Raw genomic sequence first — 19,361 nt, forward strand, 5'->3', positions numbered from 1 at the left:
CTTGTGTATACTTTACTATTCAGGGGGAAAGGTAGGCAATATTTATTCATAAGTAACTGTACATGTTTTCCTCTGAATGCCTTCAACTACTAAATAATGCCATCTCTTGTTTGGTCATTTAGAAGAAATTAGATTAGATTTTTTTTTTTTTTTTTAAACAGGGCTTAATACGTTGATGCCTTCATTAAAATCAGGTTCTTAATATTAGAGGATTTAAAATGAGGCGATAGGCAACAAACAGGTTACTGCCAAAACCATGAAGCTATTGAAAACTGTTTTTTGAAAAAGATGCTAAGGAAGATTAGCACATAGAGAAATGCTCATGGTATATTTAATGAAAAAAAGCAGGACATTAACTGTAGGATATAATGTCAGTTTTTACATTCTTCATACAAACACATACTGGAGAGACTTGGAAGAAATTACACTAACATGTTAACATGTTCTATTTGAATGATAGGACCATGATATTTTTTTTCATTTAAAATTTTCTCTTTCTGTATTCTTTTATTAAAAAGCAGGCAAAATTTTAAAAAAGTATATAATACTTGTTTTCATTTAAAATGCATTAGTTGTGGTATCTGGTAGCTCAGCTGGTTAAGCGTCTTCCTTTGGCTCAGGTTGTGATCCCAGAGTCTTGGGATTGAGCCCTGAGTCAGGCTCCCTGTTCAGCAGGGGGTCTGCTTCTCCCTCTGTCCCTGCCTACCCCTGCTCATTCTCATTCTCCCTCTCTCTCATGGTGCGCACACTATCTTTCTCTCAAATAAATAAATCTTTAAAAAAAAATAAGAGTGTATTAGTTTTTTTTTTTTTTTTTAAGATTTTACTTATTTATTTGACAGAGATCACAAGTAGGCAGAGAAGCAGGCAGAGAGAGAGGAGGAAGCAGGCTCCCCACGGAGCGGACAGCCCAATGCAGGGCTTGATCCCAGGACCCTGGGACCATGACCCGAGCCGAAGGCAGAGGCTTTAACCCACTGAGCCACTCAGGCGCCCCAAGAGTGCATTAGTTTTTAAGCATAGTTCTGACCAGGATGTTCTCTGTCTCTTTAAGATTCAAGTGTTTACATGAGATAGAGAAAAAAGATTATTCCTCTGGTAAGAGATGAAGAAGGTTGAGAGAATGAGGGAAAGGAAATATTGTTAAAGGTAAATGTATAGATATGAGAGAGATTGCTTATAGCTAGTAATTTACACTTAAGGGAGTGGAAAAATAAAGATCACTCTGCCTTTGTAGACACCTTGAAGGGCAAGAAAAGGACTTACAAGTATAGATATTTTATAGAAATGTTCTTGGGGTGCCAGGTGGCTCAGTCGGGTAAGCATCTGTCTTCAGCTCAGGTCGTGATTCCAGAGTCCTAGGATCAAGCCCTGCGGCAGCCTTCCTGCTCAGCAGGGAGTCTGCTTCTCTGTATCCCTCTGCCTCTCACCCGGGCACCCCCCCCCCCCAGCCCCAAGCTCATTCTCTTTCTCTCACTCAGCCGCTCTCTCAAATAAATAAATTAAAAATCCTCAAAAAAAAAAAAAAAAAGAAAGAAAGAAAGAAAGAAAGAAAATGTTCTTTACTCCAGCTAGCAGATCCTGACTCAGTAAAGCTTCCTTTCCACAGGTAGAGGAGGAAAGAGGACGACAGCTAGTTTTATGTATGGGCTGTTCATAAAATTCAGTTATCTAAGGAATTTCCTGTTTAGTTCTTGGCTACATTGTTTATTTTGAGTTTAGCTCTTTTAAATAAGTAACTTTTTCTTTTAAAGCTGCACATGTAGATTTCCATTTTAAGCAGACTTCATCAATGGCATAAGGCAGGGTTGGCAAATGGGTTTCCTATCCCATGTCAACTCCTGGAGTGATTAGTTAAGAGTTTTTAGACTTTACAGAGAAGACTGCTATAATTAACAATATCTGTTTTAGCTCCTTGGAGAAATGCTGGCTATTTGTCTTTTAGTTTATAATCCATTTTGTATGACCTTGGAACATACTAAAGCTGTTGGTAGTGATTCAGTTAAAGTATTAAAAAAAAAAGGAGGGAGACTAACTATTGGATACTAAACTTACAGACTGAAATAAACAACAGCAGCAATTCTTGTGTAGACTTTACTTTTAAATTCAGTGGCCTGTAGAGGAAAATAATAACTGTTTTCAGTAAAGTAGCTGCAATCTACATGTGGGTATTGGGCACTTTCTAAAATGTGGCTAGTGTGAATTTTTAAATTTCACTTAGTTTTAGTTATTTTAAGTATAAATTAAAAATGGAAACTGTAAAATATTTTCTGTTTAACGTAACTCAGTTGTTTTGGTAGGACTACATTTTACTTCAAGAATTGCATTGGAACGTTCATGGGAGGTTTTATTCCTGGGCCTGTAAGTGGCACCCATTTCAACTCTATCATTCCATTGACAATATTTAGGTTTATGACCATGTGATTAGGGAAGCTGGAAAATAAAGTATAATTCTATGCTCTAGAGGAAGGGAGACTAGATTTTAGTGCAAAGCTAGTCTTTCCTAGTCTTGTGAAAGAAAAGTGCAACGTGTAGACTAAAAACAAAAGGCAGATGAAACTCTAAAATTTAGTGGATGACTGAAAATAACAAGGTATCACTCCAGATTAAATCTGCTTAATTTGGTAAATATACTAAGAGTAGAAGTACTTCATTAGGTTCATAAAGGGCATATACCTTCAAAAAAGTCAGATGCCCAGAAAACCAATTCAGTAAAGCAAGAAAAAGTAGAAGGTATACAGATTGGAAAGTAAGAAGTAAAATCATCTTTAATGATTGTCTCTGTATATAATAGCCCAAGAAATCTACAAAAAAGCAACTGCAACAAATAATATAGCAGTGTTGCAGGATTACAAGGTCAGTATTCAAAGATCAGTTGTACTTCTATAAGGTTGCAGTTGCAATTGAAATGATAAAAACTACCATTCGTGAGAGCATCAAAAATATGGGGGCGCCTGGGTGGCTCAGTGGTTAAGCCTCTGCCTTCAGCTCAGGTCATGATCCCAGGGTCCTGGGATCGAGTCCCACATCGGGCTCCCTGCTCAGCCGGGAAGCCTCCCCCCCCCCACCTGCCTCTCTGCCTACTTGTGATCTCTGCCTACTTGTGATCTCTGTCTGTCAAATAAATAAATAAAATCTTTAAAAAAAATATGAAATATATAGGGATAAGTTTAACAAAATGTTTGCAGTTGGTACACAAAAACTTTAAAGATTTTATTTATTTAATTGACAGAGATCACAAGTAGGCAGAGAGGCAGGCAGAGAGAGAGGAGGAAGCAGGCTCTCCATGGAGCAGAGAGCCCAATGTGGGGCTCTATCCCAGGGCCCTGGGATCATGACCTCAGCCAAAGGCAGAGGCTTTAATAAACTACTGAGCCACCCAGGCGCCCCAGTACACAAAAACTTTAAACTCTCTCAGCAATTAGGTCTTTAGACCTAAATAATAGGAGTGGGTTATTGTGTTCACAACTGGAAGATGCAGTATTGTTAAATGGCAGTTTTCTCCAAATTGATTTATAGATTCAGTGTAATTCCACTCAAATTTTCAGCAGGCTCTTCTGTGGAAGTTGACAAACTGATTCTAAAATTACATGAAAGTGCAAAAAAACTTAAAAATATCTAAAACAATCTTGAAAAAGAAAAATCTGGGGGACTTCCAACTACTGGTCTTCAAGAGTTACTCAAGGGGGACCCTGGGTGGCTCAGTTGGTTAAGCGTCTTGCCGTTCAGCTCAGGTCATGATCTCAGGGTCCTAGGATTGAGCCCAGCATCAGGCTGCCTGCTTGGCTGGAAGCTTGCTTCTCTCTCTCCCACTTCCTCTGCTTGTGTTCCCTCTCTCACTGTCTCTCTCTCTCTCTCTCTGTCGAATAAACAAATAAAATCTTAAAAAAGAAAAGAAGGTGTTAACTAAATCTACAGTAATCAATTCAGTATAGTACTAGATGAGGATCATCCATTTAACAATGGAACCCAAAAAAGAGCCCTGAAATGACCCACTTCTCTGCAGTCAATTGATTTTTGAATAAGTGCCAAGACAGTTCATTGAAGAAAAGGATAATTTGGGGTGGCTCAGTCATTGGACATCTGCCTTTGGCTCAGCTCACCATCCCAGGGTCCTGGGATCAAGCCCTGCAAGGGGCTCCCTGCTCAGTGGGAGGCCTGCTTCTCCCTCTCCTACTCTTACTGCTTGTGCTCTCTCTCTTGCTGTCTCTGTCAAATAAATAAAATCTTTTAAAAAGTAGTTTCAGGGCTTTTTTTCCTCTTTGAATTATGGTTGTCTTTTTTTTTTTTTTAAGATTTTATTTATTCATTTGACAGACAGAGATCACAAGTAGGCAGAGAAGCAGACAGAGAGAGAGGAGGAAGCAGGCTCCCTGCTGAGCAGAGAGCCCGATGCTGGATCCCAGGACCCTGGGATCATGACCTGAACCGAAGGCAGAGGCCTTAACCCACTGAGTCACCCAGGCGCCCCTGAATTATGGTTGTTTTAAAGATAAATCCGATTAAGAATGAACAATGAAGAGGCAACTGGGTGGCTCAGTCAGTAAGTGTCCAGCTCTTGATTTTTGCTCAGGTTATGACCTCAGGGTGGTGAGATGAGCCCCTCATTGCTCCACACTGGGTGTGGAGCCTGCTTAATTTTCTCTCCCGCTTTCTCCTCTGCCCCTCCCTGACCCCCTCAAAAAAAAAAATGAACAATCAAATTACTGTGCTTTGATGTCCCTTTTTATTTCCCCTTTGGTTAAGCCACTAATTGGATATGCAGGCCCATTTGATTAATTTTATATTTAATTTTGGGTAATTTTTAAAATTTAATTTTGTTGTATAATTGTATAAATTATTTACATAGTTCTAAAAACAAATCTATAATAAAACAAGGTATGTTTAAAGAATGTTAGCTATGCTCCCTCCAACCTGTTTAACCCTACATTTTACATGTAATTATTTTTTAGTTCTTACTTTTTTAAAGAAGTTATTTATCCATTAGCACATGAGTGAGGGGGAGGGACTGAGGGAGAGAGAAGCAGACTCCCTGTTGAGGAGGGAGCTGGATGTCGGCCTTGGTACCAGGGCCATGAGATCATGACCTGAGCTGAATGCTTAATTGACTGAGCCACCTGGGTGCCCCTAAATGTAATTATTATTATTATTATTTTTAAAGATTTTATTTATTTATTTGAGAGAGAGACAGTGAGAGAGAGCGTGAGCGAGGAGAAGGTCAGAGGGAGAAGCAGACTCCCCATGGAGCTGGGAGCCCGATGCGGGACTCCAGGATCATGACCTGAGCTGAAGGCAGTGGTCCAACCAACTGAGCCATCCAGGTGCCCCTGCATTTCCTTTTTTAAAGTGAATCAGGTTGAATATTTTTTCAAATGGTTAAAAATGATTGTATTGCCTTTTTTGTGAACTGTTAGACCTCTTTTTTCTTTATTGATTCTTGGTCTTTTTCGTTTTTAGATTATATATTAATGATATTTACCCTTTATTTGTGATCCCCCTACATAGAGTTTATCACTTTTTTTGGAACTTTATTCTGAGCTTTGCTTTGAACTTTGCCTCTGAACTTTTCTCACCACCTGAATTCTGAGTTATGTACAGGACTTTGGGAAGAATGGTAGTAAAGGTTTGCTTTATAAATTTCACAGTAGTTTTTGTGGAAATGAGAGATGTGGTTATAATGGATAACAGGGAGGTTGGAGTTCTGATGTTGATGAATGTAAACAGGAATATAAGATGGAATGGATTTAATCTCTCATTGTTGGTAGGTGTTGGGATTTTTTGTTAACATTTGTTAAGTAGAGCCTCGGATGGTGAGCCAAGGTTCAATAAAAAGACTGCAAGGGATGGGGCGCCTGGGTGGCTCAGTGGGTTAAGCCGCTGCCTTCGGCTCGGGTCATGATCTCAGGGTCCTGGGATCGAGTCCCGCATCGGGCTCTCTCCTCAGCAGGGAGCCTGCTTCCTCCTCTCTCTCTCTGCCTTCCTCTCTGCCTACTTGTGATCTCTCTCTGTCGAATAAATAAATAAAATCTTTAAAAAAAAAAAAAAAGACTGCAAGGGAAAGTGGAATAGAGAAGTTTATTACTCACAGGTCCTAGGGTACACAGTGTGATGTCTCCAGGTGACACGGGGAGTTCAGTGCAGGGTGTAGGCAGGCAGTGAGCAACAGGACTTGGGGGTACATGCTTTCATTAGGGTCCTCAGGTACAGCGCTCTGGGTTTTCCAGGCTAATTCTGTATTGGCTTGTTCAAACCAAAAACTATAAATAGGGATTTGATAAGCTCCAAGGTGGTCTTATTTAAGGGGCACAAAAGGGGAAGGAGCTGAGAGACTGGAGAGATTGTTTATCACAAGGGGGTTTTGGGGAATCATATCTGGAACTTACATTTACTTGTGACCTTGAGGGCTGTTATCTAGAGCGTGCACTTGTGGGAGGAGGTAGTGTCAATTGAAGGCCCCTGTAGGCCTCCTTAGCCACACAAAGTGGATGCTGAGGCAGCAGTAGTACAGAGTGGTTTAGCTGAAGTCTCAACAGTGGGTTGGGAGCTTGGGGCCGGCATAAGGTTCTAAAGATGTAATGTGATAAATTGGTTTGAGAGGCTTTAGGTGACTCAGAGCCAACTGTAATGTATGCCTCTGATGACAGGCACTTGGTGGCTCCTTTGGTGGACCTCAGTGGATTGGCCACTCAAGAGACAGTGGGTCCCACCAGGCAGATTTCTGCTATGGCCTCAGCAGTGTCCTGAAACTATCATCAGACTTACCTGATAAGTTTTTTTATTTTATTGGGTCTTTCCATTAAAAAAAATATAATTGTAACTTTGCCTTTCTAAAGAATATCTGTTTAATGAACATTAACATAAGTAAGTATTTTTTTGTTGTTGTTCTTATTTTCAGGCTGCCGACAAGAGAAAAGCTTTAGAAGAGACCAAAGCCTACACAACCCAGTCCCTAGCTAGTGTTGCTTATCAGATAAATGCATTGGCTAACAATGTCCTCCAATTGCTGGATATCCAAGCCTCTCAGCTTCGGAGAATGGAATCTTCCATCAATCATATCTCACAGGTAATAGCTTGTAAAAGGCTTTACATTCACATTTAAGCAACTGGCAGAATAGAAGTCACATAGTCAAAGAAGTAGATGCCTAGAAATATGGATTCTTTTACTCATCTTAATGACTGTAGTTATTTTAGGTTCAGCTTTGAGTTCAGTATACCTACTCTTCTTTTTTTTTTTTTAATTTTTTGTTTTTGTGATAAAATAAACATAACATGAAATTTATCATTTTAACCATTTTTTTTTTCAGTGTATAGATCATTGGTATTAAATGTATTCATACTGTTGTATAACCATTACCAGATATCCTACTGTTAAAGCCTTTTTTTGAGGTAAAATAAATTGCACATAATTAAAGCATACAATTTTACAGATTTTGATACACATACTATCCCGGAGACCATAATCACATTCAAGATAATGAACATACCTCACCCCCCAATTTTTCAGCCTTCTTTGTTATCCTACCTTTCTATCGCCTGTTCTCAGATTCTCCATCACTGTGGATTAGTTTGTATTTTCTAGAATTTTATATAAATAGAATTATATGCTATATACTGTTTTTCTGTCTTTTTCAGCATAATTATTTTGAGATTAATCCATGTTATTATGTGTAAAAATATTTCACTTTTTTATTGCTGAGTACTACTCCATTGCTACACTTTTTAAAAAACATCCATTGACATGTTGATGAACATCTGGATTGTTTTGGGGTTTTGTCTATTACAGATAAACGTCTGTGAACATTTGTGTACAAGTCTTTTTTTTTTTTTTTTTTTTTTTTTTTTTTTTTTTTTTTTAAAGATTTTATTTATTTATTTGACAGAGAGAAATCACAAGTAGATGGAGAGGCAGGCAGAGAGAGGGAGGGAAGCAGGCTCTCCGCTGAGCAGAGAGCCCGATGCGGGACTCGATCCCAGGACTCTGAGATCATGACCTGAGCCGAAGGCAGCGGCTTAACCCACTGAGCCACCCAGGCGCCCTGTGTACAAGTCTTTATGTGGCCGTATGTTTTTATCTCTCTTGGGTAAATTAAATACCTCTTGAGTGGAATGGTAGATAGGGTACGTGGTAGATGTCTGTTTAACTTTATAACTAACTCTATGCCTGAATTATTTTCCAAAATGACTATACCATTACATCTTCCTCCTGGCATTGTGTGAAAGTTTTAGTTGCTTCACTTCTCCCCCCAGCACTTGATATGGTCAGTCCTTTTAGTTTTAGTTATTCAATTAAGTGTTTTAGTCATTCTAATACTGGGGTTTTAGTTTCCATTTCCCTGGCGATTATTAATGATGTTGAGCATCTTTTAATGTGGCTCCATAGGTTTTAGTATTTTAAGGGTTGCTCATTTTTTGTCAGATTTATTCCAAAGTATATCATATTTTTAGGCTGTTGTAAATGGTATATTTTTTTTGTAGCCTTAGCTTGATTGTTCATTTTTTGCTTGCATGTAGAGAAACCGAATTGATATTTATATACTTATTTTGTATCCTTGTTAAAGTCACTTAATGGTTATGGTAGCTATTGTACAGGTTTCATTGAATTTTCTACATAGAGGATTATATAAATACAATTTTAGTTTTGCCTCTTCACTTTTTCTTCTTACCTCACTTCTCCTCTGCTCTCCTCCCCCTCCCTGGTCCTTCATCCTTTTCTTTCCTTTCTGTTCCTTTTTATTTTCTTCTTTGCCTTATTGCACTAGTTTGATGCTTTGAGAAAATGTTGAATAGGATCAGTGAAAGTAGATATTGTTCTTTTTATTTTCATAAGAAAGCACTTAGTTTATCACTATGTGTATTACAGATTTTTCAGAAATATGCTTTATGAGTTTGAGGTGGTTGCCTTCTAGGTGCAGTTTGCTCAGAGTTCCTACCAGGAGTGGGTGATGGATTTTGTCAGTTGCTTTTTCTGTGTCTGTTGAAATAACCTTTTTTTTTTCTTTTTCCTTTTTGAATGTTAAACTAGCCTTGCCTTCCAGGGATAAACTCCATGTGACTATGATGTGTTCTCCATTGCATTGATTGTTAGATTATACGTGCTAAAATTTTGTTAAGAACTTTTGCTTCTGTGCTCCTGAGAATTATTGTAATGTCTTTGTCTGGTTTTGGTGTCACTGTAATGCTGGCTTTACAGATATGTTGGACAGTAGTGTTCCCTCCTCTTCACTTCTTTGGAAAAGTGTCTGTTGAATTGATTCTTGTTACCTTTTAAATGTTTGTTAGAATTCACCAGTGAAGCCATTGGGCCTGGGATTTTTTCCTGGCAGGGTGGTTTTAGCACCCTGTTTAGACATTATGTTTCATGTCTTTAGTAGATACAGGGCTGTTCTCTTTATCTGTTTCTTCTTGAGTAAGCTTTGTAGTTTTCCAGGAATTTGGCCATTTCACCTATGTTGTTACATTTATTTGCATAAGAGTGTTAATTACATTCCCTTATTCTTTTAATATTTGAAGAATCTATAGTGATGTCATGTGTCTCATTCTTGATATTCTTAATTCGTGTCTTTTCTCCTTTTAAATGATTAGTATGGCTAGTTCATCAGTTTTATTGATCTTCTAAATAAAATCCTCAGCCTTTGTTTTCATTAATTTTCTGTACTGTTCTTCTGTTCTACTGTATTGACTTTTATTTTTGTAGTTGATTATTTCATCTTTCCCTTTCCTTGGAATTAACTTACTTATTTTATACTTTCTTAAAGTAAAAACTGAGGTCTGAGAGCCTTTATCTTTTCTTTATTACAGGTGTTTTAGGTCTGTAATTTTCCCTTGAAATAGTGTGTTATCTATATCTCAAATTTAGGTATGTTGTACTTTCATTTTCATTCAGCTTGAAATAATCCCAATTTTCCTTTTTGGTTTCTTCTCTGGCCTAGGGGCTACTTGGAAATATTTCAAGATTTTCAAAGGATCTCTCTGCTGTAGACTTCTAATTTAAATCTGCGGTAGTAAGAAAATACTATATGATATGACTCCTTTCAACTTTATTATAAATTGTTTTATAACCCAGAATGTAGTCCCTCTTGGTAAATGTTTTGTGTGCACTTGAGAAGAATGTATATTTTTGTTGCAGTTGGATGGACTGTTCTGTAAACTCATCAGGTCAAGTTGGTTGATAATATTGTTCAGTTCTTCTGTGTCCATGCTGATTTTCTTTCTTCTTGTTTTAATTGTTGAGGAAGGTATGTTGTATCTCTGACTCTAGTTTTTTATGTATTCTATTTCTCTTTGAATTTTTATAATTTTTAATGTATTTTGGAGCTATGTTATTAACATAATACTCTACATGTTTAGGTTTGTAAGTACTGTTGATAGACTTATCATTACAAAAATACTTTTTTTAAATCATTGTTAAACCCTAGGTTTGACTAAGTAGGCAGATGTTGTTTGTCCAGGCACTGGGAAGGTGGAGTAAGTTTCTGCAGCAGAGGTGCTAACTGGGTCAATTCTCTGAGTTCTCACACTTTCAGTTCTCAGGGGCACTTAACATCCAAAATTATTGAGAATGCAAGGGTTTTTGGTTTATATGGGAAGATCTACCAGTATTAAATCAGAAATTAAAACTTAAATTTTAAAGTACTTATTAACTTACTTAACAATAAACACAGCCATTACATGTTCATGCAGATAACATTTTAATTAAAAATAACTTATCAAAGCAAAAAGATTTGTGAGAAGAGTGGTATTGTTTTTACATTTCTGCAAATCTTTTTAATGTTTTGTTTAGTAAAAGACAACTGGATTCTCATCCTGTTTTTGCATTTAATCTATTGTGATTTGTTCTTTTGGTTGAAATATTTGAAGAAAGTCTGGCTTTTCACAGATACATAGTTAGGAAAGGCAGAATGTTGGGGACCCTGGGAATTTTGGACCATAGTTGGAGAACCATTGCATTATAGGGTTATTATAGTTTAGTCTGTGGTATGTATTCTCAATGTCATTTACTGGTCATTATGCTTCCATTAAAAAAACAATCTCCCAAATTTGTCATGTATCTTCACCTATAGTTTTTTCTGGCTCTTTGTTGTACAATTCTTTGTCCATCCTTACTGACTTTAGTGTTACTTTTGGTGAACTTATCCATAATATTATAGGATTTCTGCTGATCCCTAATGTCCTGTTGGTATTTATTGTAGGTTTCCTTCACCAGTTTCTTAAAGGTATTTCATGAGTTTTAAGATTAAACATGCTTTTCTTTGGCACTTGTTATCAGCTGAATTGTGTTCCCCCAGAATGAGTATGTTGAAGTCCTAATTTCTAGTACCTCAGAATGTGACTGTTTTTGGAGATAGGGCTTTTAAAGAAGTAATTATGTTAGAATGGGATTACTGTGTGGGCCCTTATCCACTAGGGTTGGTGTCCTTTTTTTTTTTTTTTTTTTTAAAGATTTTATTTATTTGAGAGAGGGAGAGAACCAGCGAGTGGAGTGGGGAGAGGAGCAGAAGGAGAGAGAACCCGGAGCAGACTGTGCTGAGCAGGGAGCCCAGCTCGGGGGCTTGGTCCCAAGACCATGAGATCATGACCTGAGCAGAAACCAAGAGTTGGACGGTCAACCAACTGAGACAGCCAGGTGCCCCTGATTGTTGTCCTTATAAGAGGAGATGATTAGGACATAGACACACACAGAAGAAAGACCATGTGAAGACACGGAGAAGAGGGTCTTTTACAAGTCAAGGACATAGTCTTTTAGAACCCTGCTGACATGTTGATCTTAGATTTCTAGCCTCCAGAATCATGAGAAAATTAATTTTTGTTGTTTAAACCTTCCAGTTATAGTACTTTGTTATGGCAGCCTGTTATGATGGTCTTGGCTAAGAATGCCTTAGACTCTTACCCAGGCCTGTACTTACTCACTTCAAGCCCCAGAGACAATCCCACTACTGCCACTGGGGCCCTTGTTTTGGCTGGACTAGCTCTTATGGCTCTTACTGATTTAGGACCACCTCCTAAAACCAATGAAAACAAGATGTATTATTTATAGGTCTTGAAGACTAAATGGGGCTCTCCAGGGCCACATAAAGGCTGTATATCAAGGTTGCAAGTAGAGAGGGAGGGAGGGAGCATGAACCTGTTGTAAGGTCAGAGGGTGGGGTGTGCTAGGGTTTTGCGGGTTCAGTCTGTTGGTGATATCCAGGATCATGACTGTTGATGAATATAAAGTGTCAGAGTGGGAAATAGGATACAGAAGGAAAAAAATGGAGTCACTCAAGCAGTTAGTTACCTAGGTTACTGAAAGCTTTTTGAAAGGCGAATGTCATGGATGGGGGTAACCTGGTTTCTTATCTAGTTGTTTTGCTAGTAGCTATCCAGTATAGCTAGTAATATGTGTATTTGAGATGGATGTGTTTGGAATGGATGCCTCACCAATCAAAAGCTTAATGCCACACACTTAGAGTAGATAACTGTAGCAAACTCCTCTACTACGCATGGGTCATCTTTAGTATTATCATGTCTATATTTTTTGTTAGCTATTAAGGATTTTAAACTGTTAATCAGAACCTGAACCAATAGGTGGAAAGATACAGTGCAGATTGTTGAGTGTCATTTAAAATGAAAAGGCATGAAAATAAAAAAGTAAAAAATAAATAAATGAGAAAGTATGATATATTGAGTTAGCACCCAATGGCTGGGAGCATTCAGTAATACTCATAAGATTGGCTGATGTACCATGGGAAAAAATATATTAAGAATTCTAATAGATTTATATTTCAGAATTCTAATGGATTTATATATTCATCTGACATTTCTAAGATGAACCACATGGTACTAAGCTGAGTAATAGTCCTCAAAGGAATCCACGTCTTAATCCCTAGAAATATGTTACTTTATATGACAGGACTTTGAGGATGTAAGTTAAAGATCTTGAGCTGGGGAGATTATCCTGCATTATCCAGGTATGTTATAAATGTGATCATGTATGTCCTTAGAAGAGGGAGGGAGAGGGATGCCTGCATGGCTCTGTTGGTTGGGCGTCTGACTCTTGATTTTTTTTTGGGTCACAATCTCAATCACTTGTGAGATCAAGCTTCCATTGGGCTCTGTTCTGGGCTTGGAGCCTGCTTGGGATTCTCTTTCTCACTCCCTCTGACACCACCCTCCTACTCCCAGCACACTTGGGCTTATCCTCTGTCTTTAAAAATAAAAAAAGAGGCAGAAGAGCATTTGACATAGAAGAGTAGAAATCAAAATGGTCATATATAAGAACAGACATTAGAATGATGTGGTGACAAGCCCAGTAATACCAGAAGCTGGAAAAAGCAAGGAAAAAGATTCTCCCTTAAAACTTTCCAAGGGAGCATGGTCCTTTGGACACTTTCAGTTAGTTCTATAAAATCCAGTTTGGGTTTCTGGCCTCTAGAACTGTAATTGAATACATTTCTGTTGTTTTAAGCCACTAAGTTTTTAGTAGTTTGTTACAGCAGCATTAGATAACTAATACATATGATAAAATAAATCAGTTCTGAATATGGTATGACTTTATATTTGTGTAAGTCTTTGGTAGAGATAGTTTGTCATCTTCATAATATGGATTAAAACTGTATTTTTATTTTATTTTTTTAAAAAGATTTTATTTATTTGACGGAGATCACAAGTAGGCAGAGAGGCAGGCAGAGAGAAGGAGGGGAAGGGAAGCAGGCTCCCTGCTGAGCAGAGAGTGTGTGATATGGGTCTCGATCCCAGGACCCTGAGGTCATGACCTGAGCCGAAAGCAGAGGCTTGAACCCACTGAGCCACCCAGGTGCCCCAAAATTGTTTTTTTTTTTTTTAAAGCTTTTATTTATTTATTTGACAGAGACACAGTGAGAGAGGGAACACAAACAAGCAGGGGGAGTGTGAGAGGGAGAGGGGAAAGCAGGCTTCCCACTGAGCAGGGAGCCTGATGTAGGGCTCCATCCCAGGACTCCAGGATCATGACCGGAGCTGAAGGCACATGCCTAATGATGGAGCCACCCAGGTGCCCTAAAATTGTATTTTTTAAGGGGTATTACAAAATTGTATGATATCTTAAAATCATGAGGAAAATAAGAGAAATTCCTCAATCTTCCTGCCAAAGTTCTATTATGAAATAATAGAATAATAATCTTCACCTTTGTTATTTTAAGGCTGGTATATAATCTAACTGTTCCTAACTTTCCTCCATTTTTCTTTTACATATTAAGATTCAACAGTCAAATATTTTAGGGTACGTTTCTTCATCTCCTCTTTGGATGGAGGACATCTTTTATTAATGGAGTTTAATGAGACAGTCTTCCTTTTAATAGTCATTACAAGATAGGTTTATAGAGGAACAAGCTATAGTGAATGTGTGCTAGTAAAGAATAAAGGTTTTCTCAGTAAGTACATGGCACAGAACCTATAAATGTTCATTTGTAGGAGTTGAGGGACTAAACCTTGTCTTGACACTAGACTTTGTCTTACTATTACCCAAAATAAAATTGTTTTAACTACTGTATGGATAAAAATTTATTTCAGGGGCGCCTGGGTGGCTCAGTGGGTTAAGCGGCTGCCTTCGGCTCAGGTCATGATCTCAGAGTCCTGGGATCGAGTCACGCATCGGGCTCTCTGCTCAGCAGGGAGCCTGCTTCCTCCTCTCTCTCTCTCTGCCTGCCTCTCCGACTACTTGTGATTTCTCTCTGTCAAATAAAAAAAATAAAATCTTAAAAAAAAAAATATTTCAAAATGAGTTATTCTACCAGGGACTCTTATAGCTCCTATCATGGTGCCTGGTACTTAATATGTGCTTCCATGTGAGTTGAAGGAATTTTTGAATTTTGGTTATGTTTTAGACATTATCTGAAAAATTTGAAATTAAATAAAAATACTCTAAAATGTAGCAAAGATTTCTGATATAGCTTTGGTCATCTACTTCTCATTATATTCTTTCTATATATATATATATATATTTGATTTATAGCATATGATTTGTAACATATGACTTGTATCATTAATATGTATATGTGTGTTGTGTATTTTACTATAAATTCAGGTTTGTTTTTTTTCCCCCTAAGAAAATGTATTAACCTTATTTTTCAGAATGTTAATTATTGGTATGACACTAGAGCTTCATGCCATCAGATGTCTTGCATGAATTTGAGTGTTTGTTTGAGGAAATTAGGTCAGGGATCAGTAAATGATGATCCATCTGGGTCCTCTCATTTTTTGAAAAATAAAGTTTTATTGGAACATAGCATTTTTTTTTTGTTGTTGTTCACATGTTGTTATGGCTGTTTTCACTTTTGCAGTAACATGGTTGAGTAGTTATGACAGACACCATTTGGCCTATAAAGCCTAAAATATTTACACTCTGGTTCTGTTCAGAAAAAGTTTGCTGACCCTTTATGCAGTATTACACAAATTTATGTTTCAAAAGATTTAAAAAAGTTTTTTGGGATTTAGTACCACTTTCTCCAACTACTTATAATAACTTTTTTAAAAAAGATTTTATTTATTTATTTGACAGAGAGAAATCACAAGTAGATGGAGAGGCAAGCAGAGAGAGAGAGAGAGAGGGAAGCAGGCTCCCTGCCGAGCAGAGAGCCCGATGCGGGACTCGATCCCAGGACCCTGAGATCATGACCTGAGCCGAAGGCAGCAGCTTAACTCACTGAGCCACCCAGGCGCCCCTATAATAACTTTTTTAAAGATAATTTTTCTGGAGGTTGATTTGCTGAGCCAGAAATTATAAGGAATGGGGCTTGCATGATTTGGATTGCATGATGATACCAATTTTACAAGTTCTGTGGCTTCATTCCTTCTGTATCTCAGCGTAGGGAAGTTAGCTTGTATAAGAAATGATGGAGGAAGCTCCATTAGAAGTTTGATGTTCTGGCATCACTTGGTAAACTGCAGTGCTGTTTTGACATTAACCACCCAGACTCATGACGGCTCACATTTCAGATGCCAGTAGGAAGTTGAATCCCCATTCTACCCACAATTCTGACCAACTGGTCACAGATCTTCAGTGGGATGCGGGTGGGGGGGTGTCTTACAACCCCCCAAGATGTGATCATTTATTAGAATGACTCAGAATGCAGGAAGGCGCTATTGTGGTTACAGTTTTATTTTAAAGCAAACAGATTGCAACGAGCCAAATGAAGAGACACAGGACAGAATGCATTGGTCCCATACACAAAGCTTCTGTATCCCTTCCTGTGGAATCAGGGCACATCGCCCTCCCAGCACATCAGGAGGCTCTACTGAGCTTTGGTGTCCAGAGTTTGTTTCACATGTGGGCATGATTGATCGAATCATTGGCCATGTGACTGAACTCTGTCCCCAGCCCTCTTTCCTAACTCAGAAGCTGGGCTGTCAAAGTCTCAACATTATTCAAATGATTGGTCTTTCTGGTGACCAGCCCCCATCCTGAGCGATCTTGTTATCATAAACAAAGATATCCCCATCACTGGGGAAATTCCAAGGATTATAAACTCCCTCCCAGAAGCAGAGACAACAGGCCATTCAAATTCTTTATTATACAGTAGCTATCAAATTTGAGGGTTTATGGCCTGAAATAAGTTAGTGAGAACCAAGAGTTAGTAATGTATTTGTTTCATGGTTGAATTTGTGATTTAATTTGTTCATATTGAAGTTTATATAAAACGTGTTTGGAGGATTGCTTTGTCAATCTGTTTTATATAAATAGTTTTTGCTGCCATAGAACACTAGATCAAAAGATGTGATTTATAGGATGTTTCTTTTTTTTTAATAAAGATTTTATTTTTTTATTAGAGCACAAGCAAGGGGGGCAGCAGGCAGAGGGAAAAGGAGAAGGGGATTCTCTGCTGAGCAGGGAGCCCAATGGGGGGACTCGATCCCAGGACCCTGAGATCAAGACCTGAGCTGAAGGCAGAGGCTTAACCAACTGAGAAGCCCAGGTGCCCCTGTAGGATGTTTCTTAAAACTACTTTTCATATACTGATACTTAAAGTGTAGTATATTTATAGAAGTAGATTTCTTAAATTGGTAATTCTCTAGAATACTTAGCATTTTAGATAACTGAAATTTTGTATTTTAATCATGTAATAGAAATTTTTCTAATACATGTGCCACCTTTTATATTTATGGGTAGACAATAGGTAATCCCACTCCTCCCTGTCCCACATGACGGAGTTTGCAGGTTTTCTGTGCATAAACAAATCTTTGAGAACTGCACACTTGGGTGAATAACCTCAAAACATGTTTTCTTTCTGCATCTACATTTAGCACTACAGCAACCCCAGAGTGATATTATTTATAGATTATTTGTGCCGAGGTATAGTTCCAGGACTAATACTATTTTTTTTAAATTTTTGTTCTTTTCCCCCCTACAATTGTTTCTGGTTTATGAAGAAAGAAAAGGAAGGTAAATCTAGTGTTCATGTATATTATAAGTTGGTGAAATGTCAAGTAAGATTTCTCAGATTTAAAAAAATTTTTTAAATGGTAGTTGAAAGTAGTATTTTTGTTTTGAAAATGTTGTTACTGGCCAGTAAAATCAGTACCAGTTACAATACTTGTTCTTCTTCCCTTTTTCTTTCATTTTGTCTGTTTGGTTTTTTGTGGGATTTTTGTTGTTGTTGTTGTTTGTTTTTGGTTTTGGTTTTTTTTTTTGGCCTTTGATTCTGTCTCTTCTGTCTTTTTAATTTACCGATCTATGAAATTCACAGTTACACTAATGTAAACCTTTTCATATTCGAGTTACCTAACGCATGCATACACACCAACCCACCATCCACTTCTGAGTGAATGAAGGTTGAAAGAGTCTTGTGTCATCAACTTTAGAGGACTGGAAAAACTAATAAATTTTTAGGTTATGGAGAATAGAAGCAAAGCTATATATTTAGTTTTTATTCTAGAGCTCCCAGTTTTGCAGTAAAAGTTTGCCAGTATCATAGGCTGACCCTGAACTATGCATGTGTGGAATGAAATGCAAGCAACCTAGCCAAGGGTAAAAGAACTGAAACAAAAGTTTCAGCTGCTGTCCATTAGAGGAAATTCTTTGGAGTTCAAGTCCAGCTAAGTTTACTTGTAGTAAACTTCTGCAGTATTTTTTCCTCTTGTGTTCCAGTTTGATAGTCTTTTTGCCCTGTAAAACTCCAGAATATAAGAACTGGCCTACTAGGGAAGCTGTAATCTCTGATGGTGCCATTGTAATTACTAAGAATTTGATTCATGGATTCTAATCAAGAATTAGAAAGCTTTTGCCACTTTGTTGCTGCCTCAACTACCTCTTGACACTTGGAGCTGGTGACTGGGTGTTGGAATTTGAGTCCAGTCTTGCCTCCACTGTAATTGGCTTCTCAACATCCAGAGAATTAGAGAATGGATTCTGGAGCAGCACTTTGAAAAAAATCTCATATCTCAGCTTGTTTGCCAATAGAGAGTAATGTAAAGGGGTAATAAGAGATCTCCACCTCACTTTCGATTTCTGTAACCCATGAAAGTGTATCATTGGCAGGTCTGAAATTGTACCCAGAAGTCCAGCTGTGAGAACAATTGAACAATGTTGGTTTTGGCTTTTTAGCTTCTGCAGAGCAAGATGGTACTCTTGGGGTGGGGTGGAGAGGGTAGAGGGGAGATTGAGTGAGCTAGTCTTGTAGCACACATTGATGTTAACTGCACTCCCCTAGCACTTGAAACACATACCTGTTGCTACATTTACTGTTGGCATTATTTTTCAGTGTAGTTGGGAAGCTTTTGAAAGGCAGCAGATTGTATTACTCTGTTTTTAAAAATTTAGAACCAAGCACTAAACCTGTCATTGACTCAGCATTTAGTAATGTTTATTAAAAGAGTTCACTTGGGAGGAGTAGGTATTTTACTATTAAATACAATGCATGGAAATAATAAAAAGTTGTGTAGGCATATAGTTTGGGTGGCATCGAGGGAGTGATATTTAAGTTGGGTTTTGAAAGCAGTTTGTGTACTTACTGTGTGACACGGAGTGCAGATGCACTCCAGTCTGACGTAACTGCATCGGATGCAGAGATGTCTTATTCTGGGTGACCAGGGTGTGCGGCAGAATGTTTGGTATGGGGCTTGTACCTGGAGGTCAGCTTGGAAAAATAAATCTGAAGTTCTAAATTATACTTCCTTTCCCTTTGATTTGGTTTCATTGATGAGGCTGAATAATGGTTTGTGTTATGTTACAAGAGTAGATAGTATCTTCTTGCTTCTTTTTGCTTGTCGTATCCGCTTAGTGCTGGAACTGTACAGCTTCTGAATTGAGCAACATGCTTAGCAGAAAAAGAGTTATCAGTCTTCCTGAGCCATTGTCAGATGGCTGACTGATGTAATTAAGCCCGTAAAGCAAAAGGAAGACTTTTTTT

The 19,361-nt window shown here is 37.9% G+C and overlaps 1 protein-coding gene across 10 annotated transcripts in view; it reads left to right on the forward strand.

The window, feature by feature from the left end:
- ABI1 (abl interactor 1) overlaps nucleotides 1–19,361 on the forward strand; it is a 117,831-nt gene that overhangs the window by 39,460 nt on the left and 59,010 nt on the right. For all 10 annotated transcript variants that reach the window (XM_004757641.3, XM_004757642.3, XM_004757644.3 and 7 more), the window contains exon 2: nucleotides 6,896–7,063. In XM_004757641.3, the coding sequence (XP_004757698.1) occupies nucleotides 6,896–7,063 (168 nt within the window). The remainder of the gene's footprint in view (nucleotides 1–6,895; nucleotides 7,064–19,361) is intronic.

Source organism: Mustela putorius, unplaced genomic scaffold, assembly GCF_011764305.1.
Source record: "Mustela putorius furo isolate JIRA1106 unplaced genomic scaffold, ASM1176430v1.1 tig00000827_pilon_pilon_pilon, whole genome shotgun sequence".
Lineage (NCBI taxonomy): Eukaryota > Metazoa > Chordata > Mammalia > Carnivora > Mustelidae > Mustela > Mustela putorius.